Source organism: Cornus florida, unplaced genomic scaffold (genome assembly GCF_030987335.1).
Source record: "Cornus florida cultivar Cherokee Brave unplaced genomic scaffold, ASM3098733v1 CherokeeBrave_3.0.0_Hap2_Chr06, whole genome shotgun sequence".
Lineage (NCBI taxonomy): Eukaryota > Viridiplantae > Streptophyta > Magnoliopsida > Cornales > Cornaceae > Cornus > Cornus florida.
In genome coordinates this window covers 81,782,452-81,799,379 of record NW_026775576.1, presented here as the reverse complement: position 1 = coordinate 81,799,379, position 16,928 = coordinate 81,782,452, and the positions used below count along the sequence as shown (strand labels likewise).

The 16,928-nt window shown below is 35.7% G+C and overlaps 1 protein-coding gene across 1 annotated transcript; it reads right to left on the bottom strand.

Annotated features, from left to right (window-relative positions):
• Positions 1–14,905: 14,905 nt before the first annotated feature.
• LOC132314433 (uncharacterized) lies at positions 14,906–16,928 on the bottom strand. Its single transcript, XM_059813301.1, has 4 exons — positions 16,422–16,928; positions 15,338–16,330; positions 15,188–15,250; positions 14,906–15,076 (listed from the first exon to the last, which is right to left on the bottom strand). The coding sequence occupies exons 1-4, from the start codon at positions 16,926–16,928 to the stop codon at positions 14,906–14,908; spliced, it is 1,734 nt and encodes a 577-aa protein (XP_059669284.1).

Genomic DNA, 16,928 nt, shown 5'->3' with positions numbered 1-16,928 from the left:
ATCTCCATTTCCATGTTTTTATGCATTTTCAGGTTCATTGGACAAAAAGAAGCAAGGTTGAAGTTTGTTGTAATTTTGGATAAGAAAGGCACAATGCTGAAGCTTGGCAACAGGGGAACCTGACTTTTGTCGCCATTTTCGACCTAGCAAACTCAAGAACTGGACTTCTATCATAACATGAAAGATTTAGAGCTCTAAATCAGCTTTCCAAATCTTTAAGAGGTTCGTCATTCGGAGTTTAGAGCAGAGAGTTATGATCTTCTTATTAGAGGTGCTCAGAACTACCTGGCAGCAATGAAAGTCTGCCTTGTTCTTCAATTTCGACCAACCAGACTTGAGAATTGGATCTCCACCAAAACATAAATTTTTTAGATCTCTGAATTAGCTTTCCAAATCTTCAAATGGTTCATCATTCGAAGTTCAGAGCGCAAAGTCATGGCCATTTTAGCAAAGTAGGTCCGGGCGGAGCAAACCAAGCATAGGGCATTCTGCCCAATTTTCGAGTGCTCGAGGCCTTATTTTGAGCACTCGAAATTTGGGTAGAATTCTACACGACTCAGCCCACTTGTGCTCAGATTTTAGCCCTTTTGGATTGCCTCCTTTATGAAGTGGTTGGAGATGTTGGTTGGTAGCTTTTGGGGTGGATAAGTGATCTAGATAAGGGAAGCAAAGCCACTCATTATCTCTAAAGCTTCATTTTGAGAAGATAGGGGAGGAGGATAGAGCAAAGGAAGGAGAGTTCTTGGAGCAAGAAAGAGGAGCTCGAAAATGGAAGGAGGATCCATGGTTCTTCTTCATTCTAAGGCTCCCATGTGTAACTAACTCCTCCTCTAGGGAGGTAATGGAACCCCTCATTGTAAGCATGCTTTACTTTTGATTCTAGTTTGGGAAAAATAATATATTTTTGTGGTGATTCCATAATCTAGAACTCTTACTTGATGTAATGAATTGATTTTGATTTAATGATCATGTTTGACCTACTTTCTTGTCTTAGAATGTATGTTTTCATGGTTGTATGGTTTACATTTTCATGGTGACAATGAAGATGAGATTTTTGGAATGGTTTTAATGGCATGTTGTTGAGAGATTTGATAGGCCATAGCTTAGGTTCTTCCTTTGATGGCTTATTCTTAATTCTTAGCTTCATGTGCTCTTATCATGTGATTGATGGTTTGACAATTTCTAGCTTAGTGAACATGTCTTAAATTACACTTTAGTTAAGGTAATTGAGCATGTAAAATCTTTGATAAATTGTTCTTGCCTATTGATTCCATGAATCCTTTGAAGGTAATGTAGTAATCATGAGTAACTACTTATCATAGCCACATATTTATGTTGTTTTTCCCCGAATGAATCATATTCTAGCATGTTTATATTGTAGGTGGTGAAGTTACTTCCCTAGTCTCTTTCTAGCATGTTTATATTGTAGGTGGTGAAGTTACTTCCCTAGTCTCTTTTACCCACATTTTATCTCTTTTAAATTCTTGCAAGTTCTTAATTTATGCATCTTTACATTCCTATCTTTAGTGACAAACAAACACTCTATACCCCTTCATCATCCTAAGAATGACTTTCGACACTTAGGTTGCCGTAAGACTAGCGCAGTCCCAGTGGTTCGACTTACCCGACCAATAGCCCTATTTTACAATGATTCGTGCTATTGCAAAGGTTGATGTATAATTGACCAACCGATCATCAGATCAGATCTAGGTTGCGCAGAATCCATCATCAACAATAAAGATTAAATATGCAACTTCATTATCTCTATTCTTTCCTAATTCTATTTCACCTATTTCTCAATTTTTTTAATTAAAAATTAATTACTTTTTTATTCTTTAGAGTCCTAATCTTATTATTATTATGTTTTTTTGGTTTTCTAATCCTCTTGTATACATTGAACATGCCTACACATAATGATATACAAATATAATAATATATAGTATACATACATTTATTGATATACATTTAAATAATACACACATATATATATATATATATATATATATATATATATATATATTGGGTAAATGTATATAAAATAATATTAAATCGATGATTTTTTTTTTTTTAAAACCAATAAAAGCTCCTTTAATTTTTTTTTTTTTTTTTTTAGTCCCCCCCCCCCCCCCCCCCCCCCCACACTGGAATCTTGGCTCCACTCCTGATCGGAGTGGTTTTAATTGTATCATCCGTAGTTAACTATCACTATATTTGAAGCAGGTTCTTCTGATATAAATTGTCAGTGAACAAGTTGTTAATATACTGCCTTATCTTTTGATATTTTTCCGTGCACCTTTTATATAAACATCAATAACTTTTTAATCATAACTCCGAAATTTTCAAGGCCGGTACAGTTTGAATCATATCTTTGAGTCTATCCGAGCAATTGTGATTATTTTTGAAGCAAATTTTCTGATATACAAATAAACAAGTTGGTAACGCTGTCTTATCTTTTGATGTTTGTTTATGCACCTTTTATATAGACGTCAATAACTTTCTAACCATAACTTGAAAATTTTCAAAGTCAGAGCGGTTTGAATCGTATCGTCTGTGCTTATATAACTGCCACTATTTTTGAAACAGACTCTTTTGATATAAATCGTTGGTGAGCAAGTTGCTAATGCTATCTCATTAAAGGATATTTTTTCGTGCACCATTTATATAAACATCAATAACTTTCTAATCTTAACTCGAAAATTTTTAAGGCCAGTACGGATAGAATCGTATCGTCCGTGCTTGTCCAACTTTAATCATTTTCGAAGTAGGTTATTCTGATATAAATTATCGAATAAATAAATGTAATAACTAATTTACTCTTTTGTCATTTTCTTATACACATCTGACCGAACAGCTTGTTTTATAACTTCCACCAAAGTTAGCTTATCTGTTGAACCAAACAGTCAGTCGATGATATACAAATCTTTGAATCAAGTTGGCTACAGACTATGATCAATCATTCCTAGCAGGACAAACTCTACCTCTTTTTGATTTTTGAATGGATTTGTTTAATTATTTAAACAAATTCTACATGCATCCTCTTGTTTAATTTTCCCTTCAAGCTATAGTTTTGTGATTCAAATGCAGGGATGTAAGTTGTAACAAGATGAGTCGGCAAAAGGGGATGAGCTATACCCAGATGATGAAAAAGATGGAGAGGTCAAACGGATGAGGGGAGCAATTGGCGGCGGAAGCGCTGGCGTTGGCCGGCTTTGTCCCTTGCTCGATCTGAAAATCGCATAAAACCCAATGTGAACCCATTTCATCCCAATGTGAACCCCATTTTTCAGACCTCTTTCACTGAGCTTCTCACCCGGTGGCATAGACAATATTGGTAACAACAATACGAGTCCCAGTGGATCAGCTCAACAAAACCATCGTGGTGGCGAGGGGCAAAGCAATACGATAAATGCAACCATGATGTATTCAAACCCCCATATATCTCTCTCTCTAAAACTAAAACTACGATGTTTCCCGAAGAACATGACCCATCTACGACATGAATTCTTCTCAGAACGGGCTTGGTTTCTCTCTTTCCAATCACCACATGCCCTCCGATGATTCTTCTCAGTTCTGCCTCTTTGAAGCTTTCAACACAAACCACAGTACATATTTTCTCTCTCTAAAATAGTACTACTTCAGTATAAACTTAATACGGAGTAATTAATTTTTTAATTTATCGGTACAACTTGATTCAAGATGGTATTTTGTATATGTGTAACCAAAAAGGTAATTTGGGTATTAAAATTTAATTTTTTGCCGATGTTGGTAAAAATTGTCTTTGACCAATTTTGATTGTGAGGGGAGAGTGATGTATGTCAAAAAAAAAAAAAAATTTTTTTTACAAATGTGAAGGGGTCTCTTTTAAAATTGAATAAACAAAGGTGTAACTGAATTAAACTTTTTTATTTTTTTGTTTAACAAAGTTGACGACGGGGATTAGTTGCTTAGCTAGTTAGCTGTAAGGAAGCTGATGTGAAAAATTAGCAACATGTCATGTTTTTATTGGATTGGGATAGAGTTGCAAGCTTGTACTGGTAAATAAAGACGGCTAGAATATTTACCATTTAGTTGCAGTCTTATGGTCATAAACTGGAGGACACAAAGCCAGTTGGTACAATGTCATGTCACACTTTAGTGGCGGAATTTGGTGGAGTTGTCTTAGACGGTGTGTAGTGCTCGGGTTTTCCTACCTAATTTGTTTGAAGGTAGTTTAATTTTATTTTCAGATAGCCATCATCAAGAATTTAAATGGACATTGTCACATATTTGCATCCTATTTAATAATTTAAGCATGTAAGTATATTATTTAGTTTAAATGTTGGCAAGGTTAAATTAAGTTAGAATATTGATCAATTTTACAAAAATTCTCGCCTTCTTTCTTTTCACACCTGTCAGTACTAATAATACATATATATAGTCCTACTTTTCATTTAAAGATGTTCTAAATTAAATTGTCTCATTTAAAAAATCAAAATAAAAAAATACCATCTTTTCATAATTGTCTATTATTATTTTTTAAATCTCCTAACTTATTAATATACATATTTAAACTAAAAGATAACTTGATAATTTTTTTTACAAAAATAATATATTAATTATATATATTTTTTAAAAATTTATAACAACAGAAGTGAATAACTACTATGGTGCAAAAAGGATTTATTTTCTACTTGCGTCAATTAATTATTGAAGAAGTATTCAATTATATTTGCATGGACTCATCCCCCAAACAAATACTATCATATATCTATATATATATATGTGTGTGTGTGTGTTTGTGTGTGAGTAAACTCTCTCTCTCTCTCTAGCCCCGGCCGGCGGCCCCACCCATAAATTGCAATCAAACATGTGATGCGAGCACCACTTTCTAAAATCTAGCAAAAGAAGTCTCATATTACAACAAGACGCGTGCCAATTAAATAAAGGAATTAATGACATGTTTTATGTACCTAAATAATTCAGCAGATTAATCATTAATGTATATTATAAAGGTTTAATAAACTGAAGTTTCTATCTTAAAATTGCATCAAGACATTATTAAGAGATGAAAAACCATTTTTCATTTATAATGGTTCAACAATATCTGAATTTTCTTTCTTAGTGCATAAAATTTAAAGATATATATTCTTTTATATATTAAGAGATGATCAAATATATATGTTGCATCATAAATGCCACCAGAAGTCTCTATAAAAAGGAGCAAATCTCAAACTCATTTCCATGCATCACTATCATCAAACATGGAGCTCTCTTTCCTTTCTTCACCACAAATATTCCTCACTGTCTTTACTCTTGCTGTTAGTGTCTTCCTCTATATTTTTATCTATCACCACACTAACCGGCGAAAAACGAACCATCCACCGGGTAATTTTGGGTGGCCAATTATTGGCGAAACCTATGAATTCCTCTATGGGAACTCTGAGAAGTTCATAGGTGACAGAATGAAGAAGTACTCTCCTAAAGTGTTCAAGACAAAAGTGTACGGTGAGCCCATCGCCGTCCTCTGTGGCGTTGCCGGCCACAAATTCATCACCGCCAACGAGGAGAAGCTTTTCCAGGTGTGGCGCCCACATTCCCTCCAAAAGCTCTTCCGCGCCCCATTCCTCCCCAATGCTTCGGCCTCCAACCTACGGGAAACCACGGTCAATGTCACCCGTGCCCCGGGTTTCATCAAGACCGAGGCACTTATTGGGTACTTGGGGAAAATGGACACCATGATTCAACAACAATTCAACTTGCATTGGGAGGGAAAACAAGAAGTGCAGGCCTATGAGCTCATGCACCGAATGACCACGACTCTATCGAGCCGGTTCTTCTTAGGGCTCGAAGAGAATGATCCTCGTATCAAAAAGTTTGCTAGGCTATCAGATGGAATGACGGTCGGGCTCCATTCTTTCCCCATAAATATTCCTGGAACTGTGTTTTACCGCGCCAAGAAAGCCGCGGAGGCGATGAGGAAGGAGGTTCAGCAACTGATTAAGGAGAAAAGCTGCCATGTCCAGTGGAATACAAACACACGACATTCTGTCTCATATGATCCTCAGCAGCAACCCTGCTGCTGGCCGGTTCAAGTCGGAGAAAGAAATCGCAAGTCTTTCCTCGGCCTTGGTCGTGTCCGGATTCACCACACCTGCCACTGCTCTAGCCATTATCATGAAATACCTTGCAGAAAGACCCGACATATATGATAAAATTCGTGCAGGTATGTCATTGACAATAATTTTAAGATGGCCTTATGGACCTATATTTACCATTTGGCATGGAGTGAAAATTATGATCAAAATATTGAAGTGTGGAGTTGAAAAAATACTATTCATTGTCCAAACTATCTTTACTATTTTCAGTACCACTTTTGTGGAGAAAGTAATATATGATGACATGGTATATACAAAAAAAAGTGGTATATATCTATATACATAAAATAGTAAATAGTAAATATGATTCTATAATATTATGTATTCATAATAATTCCTTTAAATATATTTTTGGAACATCATGACTTTGATTCTATCAGTAAATATGAGTTTATAATATCATGTATTCGTAATAATTCCTTTAAACAACCCATCATATATAAATGAAATGATCTTGATTCCAAACTCGAATCATACAACATATCACACTGTGTTGCGTTGTTATATTACTATTAAATTAAAATTTTAACACATTTACATATTTGTTACATTGTTCATTTAAAGTTTTTATGTTGAAGATATGTAAAGGTACTGTACGTATTAGGCACATAATAGACATATAACTGACAACTGAGAATCTTGGTTATCTGGTTTCAAACCTTCTTCTCTTTATCCTTTACAAATTGAAATTGAAATTGACATCGACATTGATTGAGCGGTGGAATTTTCAATATCAGAACAAATGGAGATTAGCAGCTCCAAGAAATTAGGCGAGTTGCTTAATTGGGAGGACATACAGAAGATGAAATACACATGGCACACAGCACTGGAAGTGATGAGAATCATACCACCTTTTCAAGGAGGATTCAGGGAGGCCTTAAGTGACTTCACGTATGAAGGTTACACCATCCCAAAGGGTTGGAAAGTAAGTAAAACTAAACCTCCGTTATTAAAATTCTTCATATGATTTATTATTTACACCATCTCGACTCTTGATCAATTCATGTGTCCTTCAGTAACAATCATCTTAAGAAATTTAAATTTTTTTTCAACATAAATCTTATCTCGTATATATTATTGGCTATTCCATGTGACCGTCGAATCATAATCACCATCAGTTCGTCACATCATGTGATTGAAATTACCTGCCCACGAAAATCTCTTTGGTTTTTTAACATAGATTTTGAAGAGTTGGGGCGTGTATGCGGTAATAAATTAATCTGTCTCTATCTTAACATGAAGGTGTATTGGAGCGTGACTACCACAAACAAGAACCCGGAATGCTTTCCAGAACCAGGAAAGTTATCTCTGACGAGGTTTGAGACTCCTCCACCTTACACCTTCGTCCCATTTGGCGGTGGTCTACGAGTGTGTTCAGGAAAAGAGTACAGTCGACTAGTGATGCTCATTTTTCTCCACAATCTCGTCAAAAAATTCAAATGGGAGGTGTTGGCTCCTAACGAGAACATGATTGGCACCGTCATCCCTATGCCGGGAAAAGGGTTCCCCATCCTTCTCCAACCTCTCTCAACATAAGCAATCGTGTTTTTGCAAGCCTGTACTATTCGTGAACGTAGTATAATATATATGTATCTAGATCAACAATGGTATACATGCAGATGTAATACTATAACTATTGTTGTTATTATCCAGTACTCATATAGAGGTAAGCCACCGAATAAAAATAATGTGAAAGCTAAGTCTTTCTTTGTTAGAAGTATTTTATGATTAAACCATGCTAGTGGCCTGTTAGTACTGAATTCCTACTTTTCTCCAAAGAAAGGTTAAGGATGAAAAATAATAATAATAATAATAAAAGTATGTTATGATGTATACGGATCTTGTTGAACTGGTGTATAAGCTAATAGGTAGTATTAATATTCATATATATATATATATATTTAATGTACGTTTTAGTGGAATAAAAGTTCAGATGTGGTTATATATATTTGAGAGTGAGATTTTTAAATTACTGATTTGATTAAGTTGTCATTTGTGTGTGATTTAAATAATAAAATAAAATGAATTGTGTGAATAAACAAAAAAAAGTTAATTAACACTTATTTTACGATTGAGAGAGTATATTTTACCACAACTCCAAATTTTTTTAAGGCCCACGCTGTGACTATTTTCGAAACAGATTCTTCTAATACAAATCTTCAGTGAACAAGTTGCCAATGTTGCCTCAATTTTCATGTTTTTTGGTGCACTTTTTATATAGACTTATAAACTTCATTAACTTTCTAATCGTAATTTGGAATTTTTCAAGACCGAAACGGTTTTAATTGTATCGTCTGTACTGTATGTCACTATTTTTTAAGTAGGTTTTTCTGATATAAATTGTCAGTGAACAAGTTGCTAATACTGTCTCATCTTCTGATATTTTTCCGTGCACCATTTATATAAACGTCAATAACTTTCTAATCATAACTCAAAAATTTTCAAGGCAGGTGCGGTTTGAATCATATCTTCGAGTCTATCCAGCTAATTGTAACTATTTTTGAAGCAGATTTTTTCTGATGTAAATAAACAAGTTGCTAATACTGCCTTATCTTTTGACGTTTGTTTATACACTTTTTATATAAACGTCAATAAATTTCAGACCATAACTTGAAAAATTTCAAGGTCAGAGCCGTTTGAATCGTATTGTTTGTGCCCATGTAACTGTCACTATTTTTGAAGCAGACTCTTTTGATATAAATAGTTTGCGAACAAGTTGCTAATGTTATTTCATGATATTTTTTCGTACACCATTTATATAAACGTCAATAACTTTCTAACCATAATTATAAATTTTTTTAAGGCCGGTGCGGTTAGAATCGTATCGTCGTGACTATCCAAATGGTATTTTTGAAGTAAATTATTCTGATCGATCTAAATGGTATATAGACGCGTCAAATAAAAAAATGAGACATAATAATCATGATAGCAAGTAGTGTTCTTTCAAATTCTACATGGTTTCTCTAGTCCACAATTTAGGAGAATCAATATATAAGTGGTGTAAAGAATGGTTTGTACACTTGACCACACTAAAATTGAATGATAACAAAGAGAATTTAAAATTTTTTGGTAGGTAAGCTCAATTAAATGGACCATAAGAAGTAACCCTGACCCATAATTATATAGTTAAAGTTGTGGAGGTGATGTGTGGTAAATGGAAAAGGGTTGCGTTTACTACATTGGAGCAGCGATATTGGACCATTTGGACGGTCATATTCTTTTAATTTTTTTTTGATTGGTGAGAAATAATTTTTAAAAATGGAATGTGACATTATTTTAGATATGGGTGTTTTTCAATTATGAGCCCAATCCTAAGAGATATTGATGGGGGTTCAGCAACTGATTAAGGAGAAGAAAGCTGCCATGATTTAAATTAAATCATGTAAATAAATTAAAAAAGTGAAAGCTTTTGACACAGTTCATTGGCAATTTATCTTGGATGCACTGACTGTTTTTGGCTTTCCATCAACTTTTGTCCATTGGGTGTCTCAATGCATAACCACACCATCCTACTCAATCTCACTCAATGGAGAACTTTTTGGTTTCTTTAAAGGCAAAAGGCGGGCCAAGGGACAGTTTCAGGTAGACAGTTTCTATAGGGCGTAGGCCTCCCAAAAGGTAACGGAGGCGTGCAAAGGTTTCCTCGGGCCGGACGGAGATTGGCCCTCGAGTGCAAAGGCAGAATGGAGCTTGACTGCAAGACCCACCCGTCGAGCAGGGACGAAAGTCGGCCTTAGTGATCCGACGGTGCCGAGTGGAAGGGCCGTCGCTCAACGGATAAGAGTTACTCTAGGGATAACAGGCTGATCTTCCCCAGTATTAGACAAGGGGATCCCATCTCCCCTTTGCTTTTTGTTCTCGCAATGGAAGTGTTATCCCTCACAATCAGTTGTAAAATTAGGAATAACCTTAATTTCAAGTACCACTGGAGGTGTAAGAAACTTACCTTAACCCATCTCACCTTTGCTGATGATATTCTACTGTTCTCTCATGCCAATCTCTCCTCTGTCCACACATTACTGGATGCTATCAATTTGTTTTGCACATTCTCTAGTTACAACTTAACCTTCCTAAAAGTAAAGCATTTTTCTCTAGAATGGATAGCCAGACTAAATCATCCATATTGTCACTGCTGCAATTTGAAGCTGGAATTCTTCCAGCTACCTATCTTGGCTTGCCATTGTCTTCAAGAGCAATCAGAGCAAGGGGCTGCACTTCATTAGTTGAGAAATTTACAAGAAGAATTGGGAATTGGATTTCAAGATTTTTATCTTATGCTGGGAGGGCTGTGTTAATTAAATCAGTGCTGTGATCTATTCAGTCATATTGTTCTCAGGCCTTTGTGTTACCTAAGAAGGTTTTTGATGAGATCAACAAGCTTCTGAGAAGCTTTTATTGGTCTGGGGTCGAACTTAAGAAAAGAGGAGCAAAAGTGGCTTGGACAGCAGTGTGCAGGCTAAAGATCTTGGGTGGCCTGGGGTTTAATGATATTGAGATTTCATTTAGGATTGCTAATCTGAAGCATATTTGGAAACTGTGTCAAAGGAAAGAGAGCCTTTGGGTGGCATGGACTTACTCATACTTAATCAAGGACAAAAGTTTCTAGACTGTAAAGTCTTCTTTACTTAGTTTTGGATTTTGGAGAGCTTATTGAGGCTAAGGGAAATGGCTAGAGGGCTTATCAAATATAGGGTGGGGTGTGGTAAGGATATAAGGCTATGGATTGATTACTGGCTTCCCAATGGACCAATTGTGGAACAGCTAAGGCTCAATGACATGGAAATTCTTCAACTGGACCTCATGGCCTCAGTTGATAGCCTAATTTCCACTAATCATTGGATGATTCCCTTATCACGTAGTCACTCACAGTTCTTTCAATCCTTGAATTTTCTTTCTCAGCTATACTCATTACCTCCCCCCTCTGATGAACAAGACAACATTGTTTGGCTTCCTAGTCCAACTGGTACGTACTCCTTCTCAAATACCATTGTTTGTTTTGCTCCACCATGTCTAACCTTTGTGTGGCACAAACTTTTCTGGTTCAAGAATCATATTCCAAAGCATGGCTGCATTGCTTGGTTAGCAGTTAGAGGGAGACTTTACACCTTGGATTCAAAACCAATGCTCCATAAGCACTATGTTAATAGATGCTACTTGTGCCTATCAGAGAATGAATCTTTGGATCACCTATTCTTCAGGTGTTCTTTCAGCTTACGGATTTGGAGCTTCATTCAGGAAGTAGCAGGATTTCAGTTAATCCCTAATTGTTGGATGGATTTAATCCATTCGTGCTCAACTTATTGGACCTCTTCAGACTTCTTGACTCACAAACTCTTGCTTTCTGCAGCAATCTATTTCTTATGGCAGGAGAGAAACACTAGAGCTTTCAGAAATGTCTCCACCTCACACCAGCATATCATTTCTCAAATCAAGTCTTGCACTAGAGCACAACTTGCAGCAATCAAGCTTAAAAGGGGTTCCAACCTTAGACAAATCACAACTGAGCAAGATCTTCACAGTCTTTTTGTGCAGGCCTGTTCATCATCTGCTGTGCATCCTTGGTTAATCTTTTAGCTGTGTAGAATTTGCCTGAGGCAGTGTTTGCTTGTGCTTGGATGGGTTATACATTTTGCTGTTGGCAATAGTATGCTGCTATGTTATGTTTTGCTTAGATTTGTTTAGTTTCTTTGGCTGGGTTGTATCTTTCCAGTTCTCTCCCCTCTTGGGGCACCATGTATTTTCTTCCTCTCTTTTATACAAGCTTACCCTTTAACCAAAAAAAAAAAGTCTATTTCAATCCACACGTTCATGTGATAAGATAAAATTATGTACAGCCAGTAAATTTTCATTTTATTTTATTTGATCTGTATCAGGAGAAAAAATTAGTTTGATGAGTATCATCTTTTTTTCATTTGAACAATGCTGCCAAGGGGGCTCTAATGTATCTCAATCCAATGTCTGTGTGTCCCTAAATTGAAGTACCAACTACATTCATATTTTTTGAAGAAACAAGAAGCTAAGCACAGGGATGAACACGCCCACCACAACTACATGTTGGGATTGGTTGGAAAAGCTTCGAAATGGAGGAAGAAGCTTACTGCACACAAACTATATAAAGAGATCCTTATTGCTTACCGGACTTGAGTGCTGGCCAAAAGTCTGGAAAGGAGGGTAGAAAAGAGAAAATCACTTGGTCTAATTAAGCATCAAGGTCTTCCAGCGCTTTCTCCCTTTTAATGGAGACCATGTGCGTAAGAGAATTATTTTACCTTTCAGAAAAGAAAAAAAAATACCAAATACTAAAATAAAATATGTCTAGATTGATCTAGAGGAAGAAGGAATGAATATTCTTTTATTCATTTATTATTATTTTTATTTTTTTGTCATTGGCATAACTTACACACATCATTCGCACACTCAATTTGTTCATTTGAAAGTTCGAACATCATCATCATTTGAAATCAAAGCTCAGGAGTCACGGTTGGACTCTATTCTTCACAAAACATAGGGTATTCTCTTCAGAGGATTTCCGTTAACAACTGCTTCTCACTTTAACGATGTCGTCGAAGCTTTCGGCTTCGATGAACTGTCGTATGTGGGTGGCATTGCCCCTCGGACCAACGTTGTTGGTCGGGTTTTCATTGCCAATGAGTCTCCTCCTGATTAGAAGATCGATCCCTTTTCATCATGAAATGGCTTAGGTACTTTTTTGACATTTTACGTGCTATTTTATTTTATTTTATAATTTTATTCTCATTTTCCAAATTTAAATAAACACAATTTTTTATAATTGTTTATTTATATATAATTAATTCCTTTTCACTTAGGATATATATATATATATATATATATATATATATATATAGGTTACATATATATAGAGTGAAATAATAAATATTGTGATTGTTAAAAATAAATTGACTTTATGTTGAAATCAATTGTGTTTGTATCTAAATATCAGCTTTATTTTAACTTGATTGAATAAACCCACCTAACATTGCAATAATGGAGTCTTAATGGTGTGTTTGGAATGACGGATTTACAAGATATGATATTAAAAAGATGTGATTTCTTTAATTTGGAATAGATGTTTTGTATGTGTGTGTATATATATATATATATATATATATATATATATATATATATATATATATATATATATATATGGCTGTTTTGTATGTGTGTGCATATGGCGAGATTGATGGATTAATTAGGGATGATGATGGTCGAGGAAAGTTGTATGTTGGGAGTAGTTTGGTCACAATAATAGTCAACATGAGGTCAAAGGGTATCATAGTCATTTAACACCTCAAAAGTACCATGACCCCATAAAAAATTGACATTTGGGGTGTAAGTGAAATCTTAAACCACTAATTTAAATATAAGTGAAATCTAAAACCAAAATATTAATCTAGTTGAAAAATGATTTAACATCGGCGGTCTGAATGTAATTTACTCTTTAAAAAATTGGTTAACTTCAGTTACACCCCCTGAGGTATGTCCTAACTTCAAAGAGACCCCCCCACGTTTGCAAAACTTCAGTCAGACCCCCTACTTTTTCTGACACACATCAGTCTCCCCCCTCAGTCAACGGTCAAAGTTGGTCAGAGATATTTTTTGCCGATGTCAGCAAAAAATGAGCTTTTAATGCCTAGATTGCCCCTAAACGGTTCTGTTTGTTTACAAACATTAACGGTTATGTTTGGCTTCAGGTTATAAAGCAATTAAAATGCCCAGATTGCCCACAAAGTCCCTGGTAATGCCTAGATTGCCCCTCAACTCCAACGGTCATGTTTGGCTTCTATAAATAGGAGATAGGCACAATGTTTTTTTGCACTTCCTCTCTTATATTCTCCTATGTAAAGTGCCTCTCTTCCTCTCTTATATTCTCCTATGTAAAGTGATGTCTCAATCAAGCGTAAATAGTCGTGAAGGTAGAGGCAGAGGCTATATACAGTATAGGAACAAGATTTGTCGCTGTGGGGATTTTGTTATAGTGAAGGTTACAGAGAATGAAAAAATCGCAACAAAGGCAGGCTGTATTATACTTGTGAAAATGAAACATGTAGTTTTTGGGAATGGTGTAACCCTATAGATGGTTCTATTGGTGCTGCTGCTGTTGGTGCTGCTGAGGAGTATTCACCTACAAATCAACTTTTGCTTGAGGTTGTTGCTGAATTGAGGTTGCAGAGACAAGCCATAGGTTCAAGGTTACAAGTTGTTGAAACAACTATTTTGTATTTGAAGATAGTTGTATTTACTTGCTTCTTGTTATCTGTTTTTGCTATTTATTTGAAATAAAATTATGCAATGAATATTGACCTATATTGAGTACATTTACCATTGAAGCATCATCAATCTATTATCATTGCACATGCATATACAACCACAAGTCAAGCATCATCTATTACTGAGAAACCACAAAAAAAAAAAAAAAAAAAAAAAAAAAAAAAAAAAAAAAAAAAAAAAAAACCATAACCATTGTTAACCACAAACTTATAAACATAACCATTGTCAACCACAAGTTACAAGTTTCAAACAAAGTAGGTCATAAAAAAATCCTCACTGTTGTATGGTGAATACAACCTAAGGAGCCTCCAACTGCTAGTTACTGTTGTGTTTCTTTCCTTGGTATTGCTGCTTTTGCTACTCTCTCTGTAATTGAATATTAGGATTAGAATACTAATGCAACAATAAATTAATATGTATAAGGATAAATATTAGGTAATTTATTGCTTACCCATGGTGGAGGATTAACACCAATACCATTCTCACTTGGCTGTCTTCCACCTCTGATGCCACTCTGGTTTGGCTGTCTTCCAACTCTGCGACCACTCACATTTTGTTGAGAACCACCACCAATGCCAATCACATTTGGTTAAGAAGCTCCTCTTGCACGTACATTTCTTCCACCTCTTGCACTTACATTTCTTCCACCTCTCCTAGTAGTTTGGGATTGGACAAAATTTAAACAAAAAAAATTAGCTAAGTACAGTATTGGGTAATCATAGAATTAAAAAATTGTTATAGTGAACATAAGTAAGGACTTATACCTGTTGTGTAACACCAGAAGTTCCTGCTCCTTCTGATCCTTGAGTTTGAGACTTTATGTTTTTCTAAATTAACAATTAGAAGGTATATAAATCAGTAATAAAAGAAATTTATCAAAACATAGCAAGTTTAAAATTGACTGAAACACTCACTGTTGCTGTTTGAGCTCTTCCTCTTGCACTTGCAGCCCTCCCTCTTGCTGCTGTAGCTCTTTCTCTTGCTGTTTGAGCTCTCTGGTAAGTCCTCCTATTATGACCAGTTTGTAGGCAATACTTGCATGTTACAACTGATGATCTCTTAGGTACTTCACTTGTACTTGCAGGGGCAGGTTCACCTTGTTCTCTTCTTCTATTTTTTCTTGGTCTACCAGGTAATCTTCTTGGTTTAGGAGGGTATAAGTCAATTGATGGAGTTTTGGGCCACATCTTCTCATCCATCAAAGGATGAATCATCCCACTGTGGGCAAGTAGATTTGTGTCCTTACTGTAACAAGGATCACAAAAATGCTCAGGGTCCTGCCTATTCCATGAAATAGCACCAGCTGCATGCCTGTAAGGTATCCCTGATATCTGCCATGCTCTACATGAGCAAGTCCTCAAGTTTAAATTAACCACACTTACTCCCACCACTTCATGAACTTCAAACTCCTCCCTCCCAGCAGGACAAACTCTACACATTCTTGATTCTTGAATGGATTTGTTTAATTTTTTCCAGGCATTTGGTGTCAAATTTCCCTTCCAAGCTAAAGCTTTCTGATACCTTTTCTGGATTCTCACCATTAATTTAATCATAATCCACTCAAGCATATTCAAGATTGGCTTAGACCTATAATGACCAACCCAGTTGTTGAAGGATTCGGTCAAATTGTTTATGATATGGTCACTCTTTGATGTCTCACCATACCCCACCCTAGACCATATTTCCAAAGGCCTGTCCATTAGACAATCATAAGCTTCTGTACAAATCCCATTCATTTGATTCATTGCATCATTAAATTCAAGTTCATTGCATGATCTTGCAGTTTTCCAGAAAAAAATTTTCAACAACAACCTAGGATTATCCTTCCTAAAATTGTTAAACAAGTGCCTACAACAAATCCTATGGCTTGCCTCAGGAAATAAGTTAGAAATTGCAACCTCAATACCCTGAAATGCAAAATAAAATAAATTAAAAGTAATTATGAACAATTTAATAATGAACTATGTAATAATGAACAGTTAAAGAAAAAAATTATACCTTTTGCATATCAGACATAATTGTCCAGTGTTTGGCATGTGCATCTGCACCAAGAATATCCTTCAAATTATCTAAGAAAAAAGTCCATGTTTCATTCCCTTCACTTTCTACCACAGCATAGGCAATGGGGAATAGACCATTATTGCCATCCAAGGCCACAGCTGACAAAAATACTCCACCATGTGGGCCCTTTAAAAAGCAGCCATCTAACCCAATGAATGGCCTGCAGCCTTTTATAAACCCAGACCTCAAAGCATCAAAAACAATGAAAATCCTTCTGAATCTATTCACTCCATTGAATTCAGCATCATAATAATCAAGTGTGACCAAACTGCCAGGGTTTGTCCTCCTAATTTCATTCCTATAGGAGGGCAGCAAACTGTATGACTTCCCATGGTTACCCTCAAACACATCCAATGACTTTCTTTTTGCCCTATAACATTGTTGTTTCTTTGCCCTAATGCCATATTTTTCATGCAGTGCAGTTCTCAGACTTTCAACTGTCAT

Excerpts from the sequence above, each read along its gene's own strand:
- LOC132314433 (XM_059813301.1), bottom strand. The coding sequence starts at position 16,928 with ATGACAGTTGAAAGTCTGAGAACTGCACTGCATGAAAAATATGGCATT. Across the intron at positions 16,331-16,421 it reads TTATGTCTGATATGCAAAAG|GGTATTGAGGTTGCAATTTC; the intron begins GTATAATTTTTT and ends TTTGCATTTCAG. Across the intron at positions 15,251-15,337 it reads GAAGAGCTCAAACAGCAACA|AAAAACATAAAGTCTCAAAC; the intron begins GTGAGTGTTTCA and ends TTGTTAATTTAG.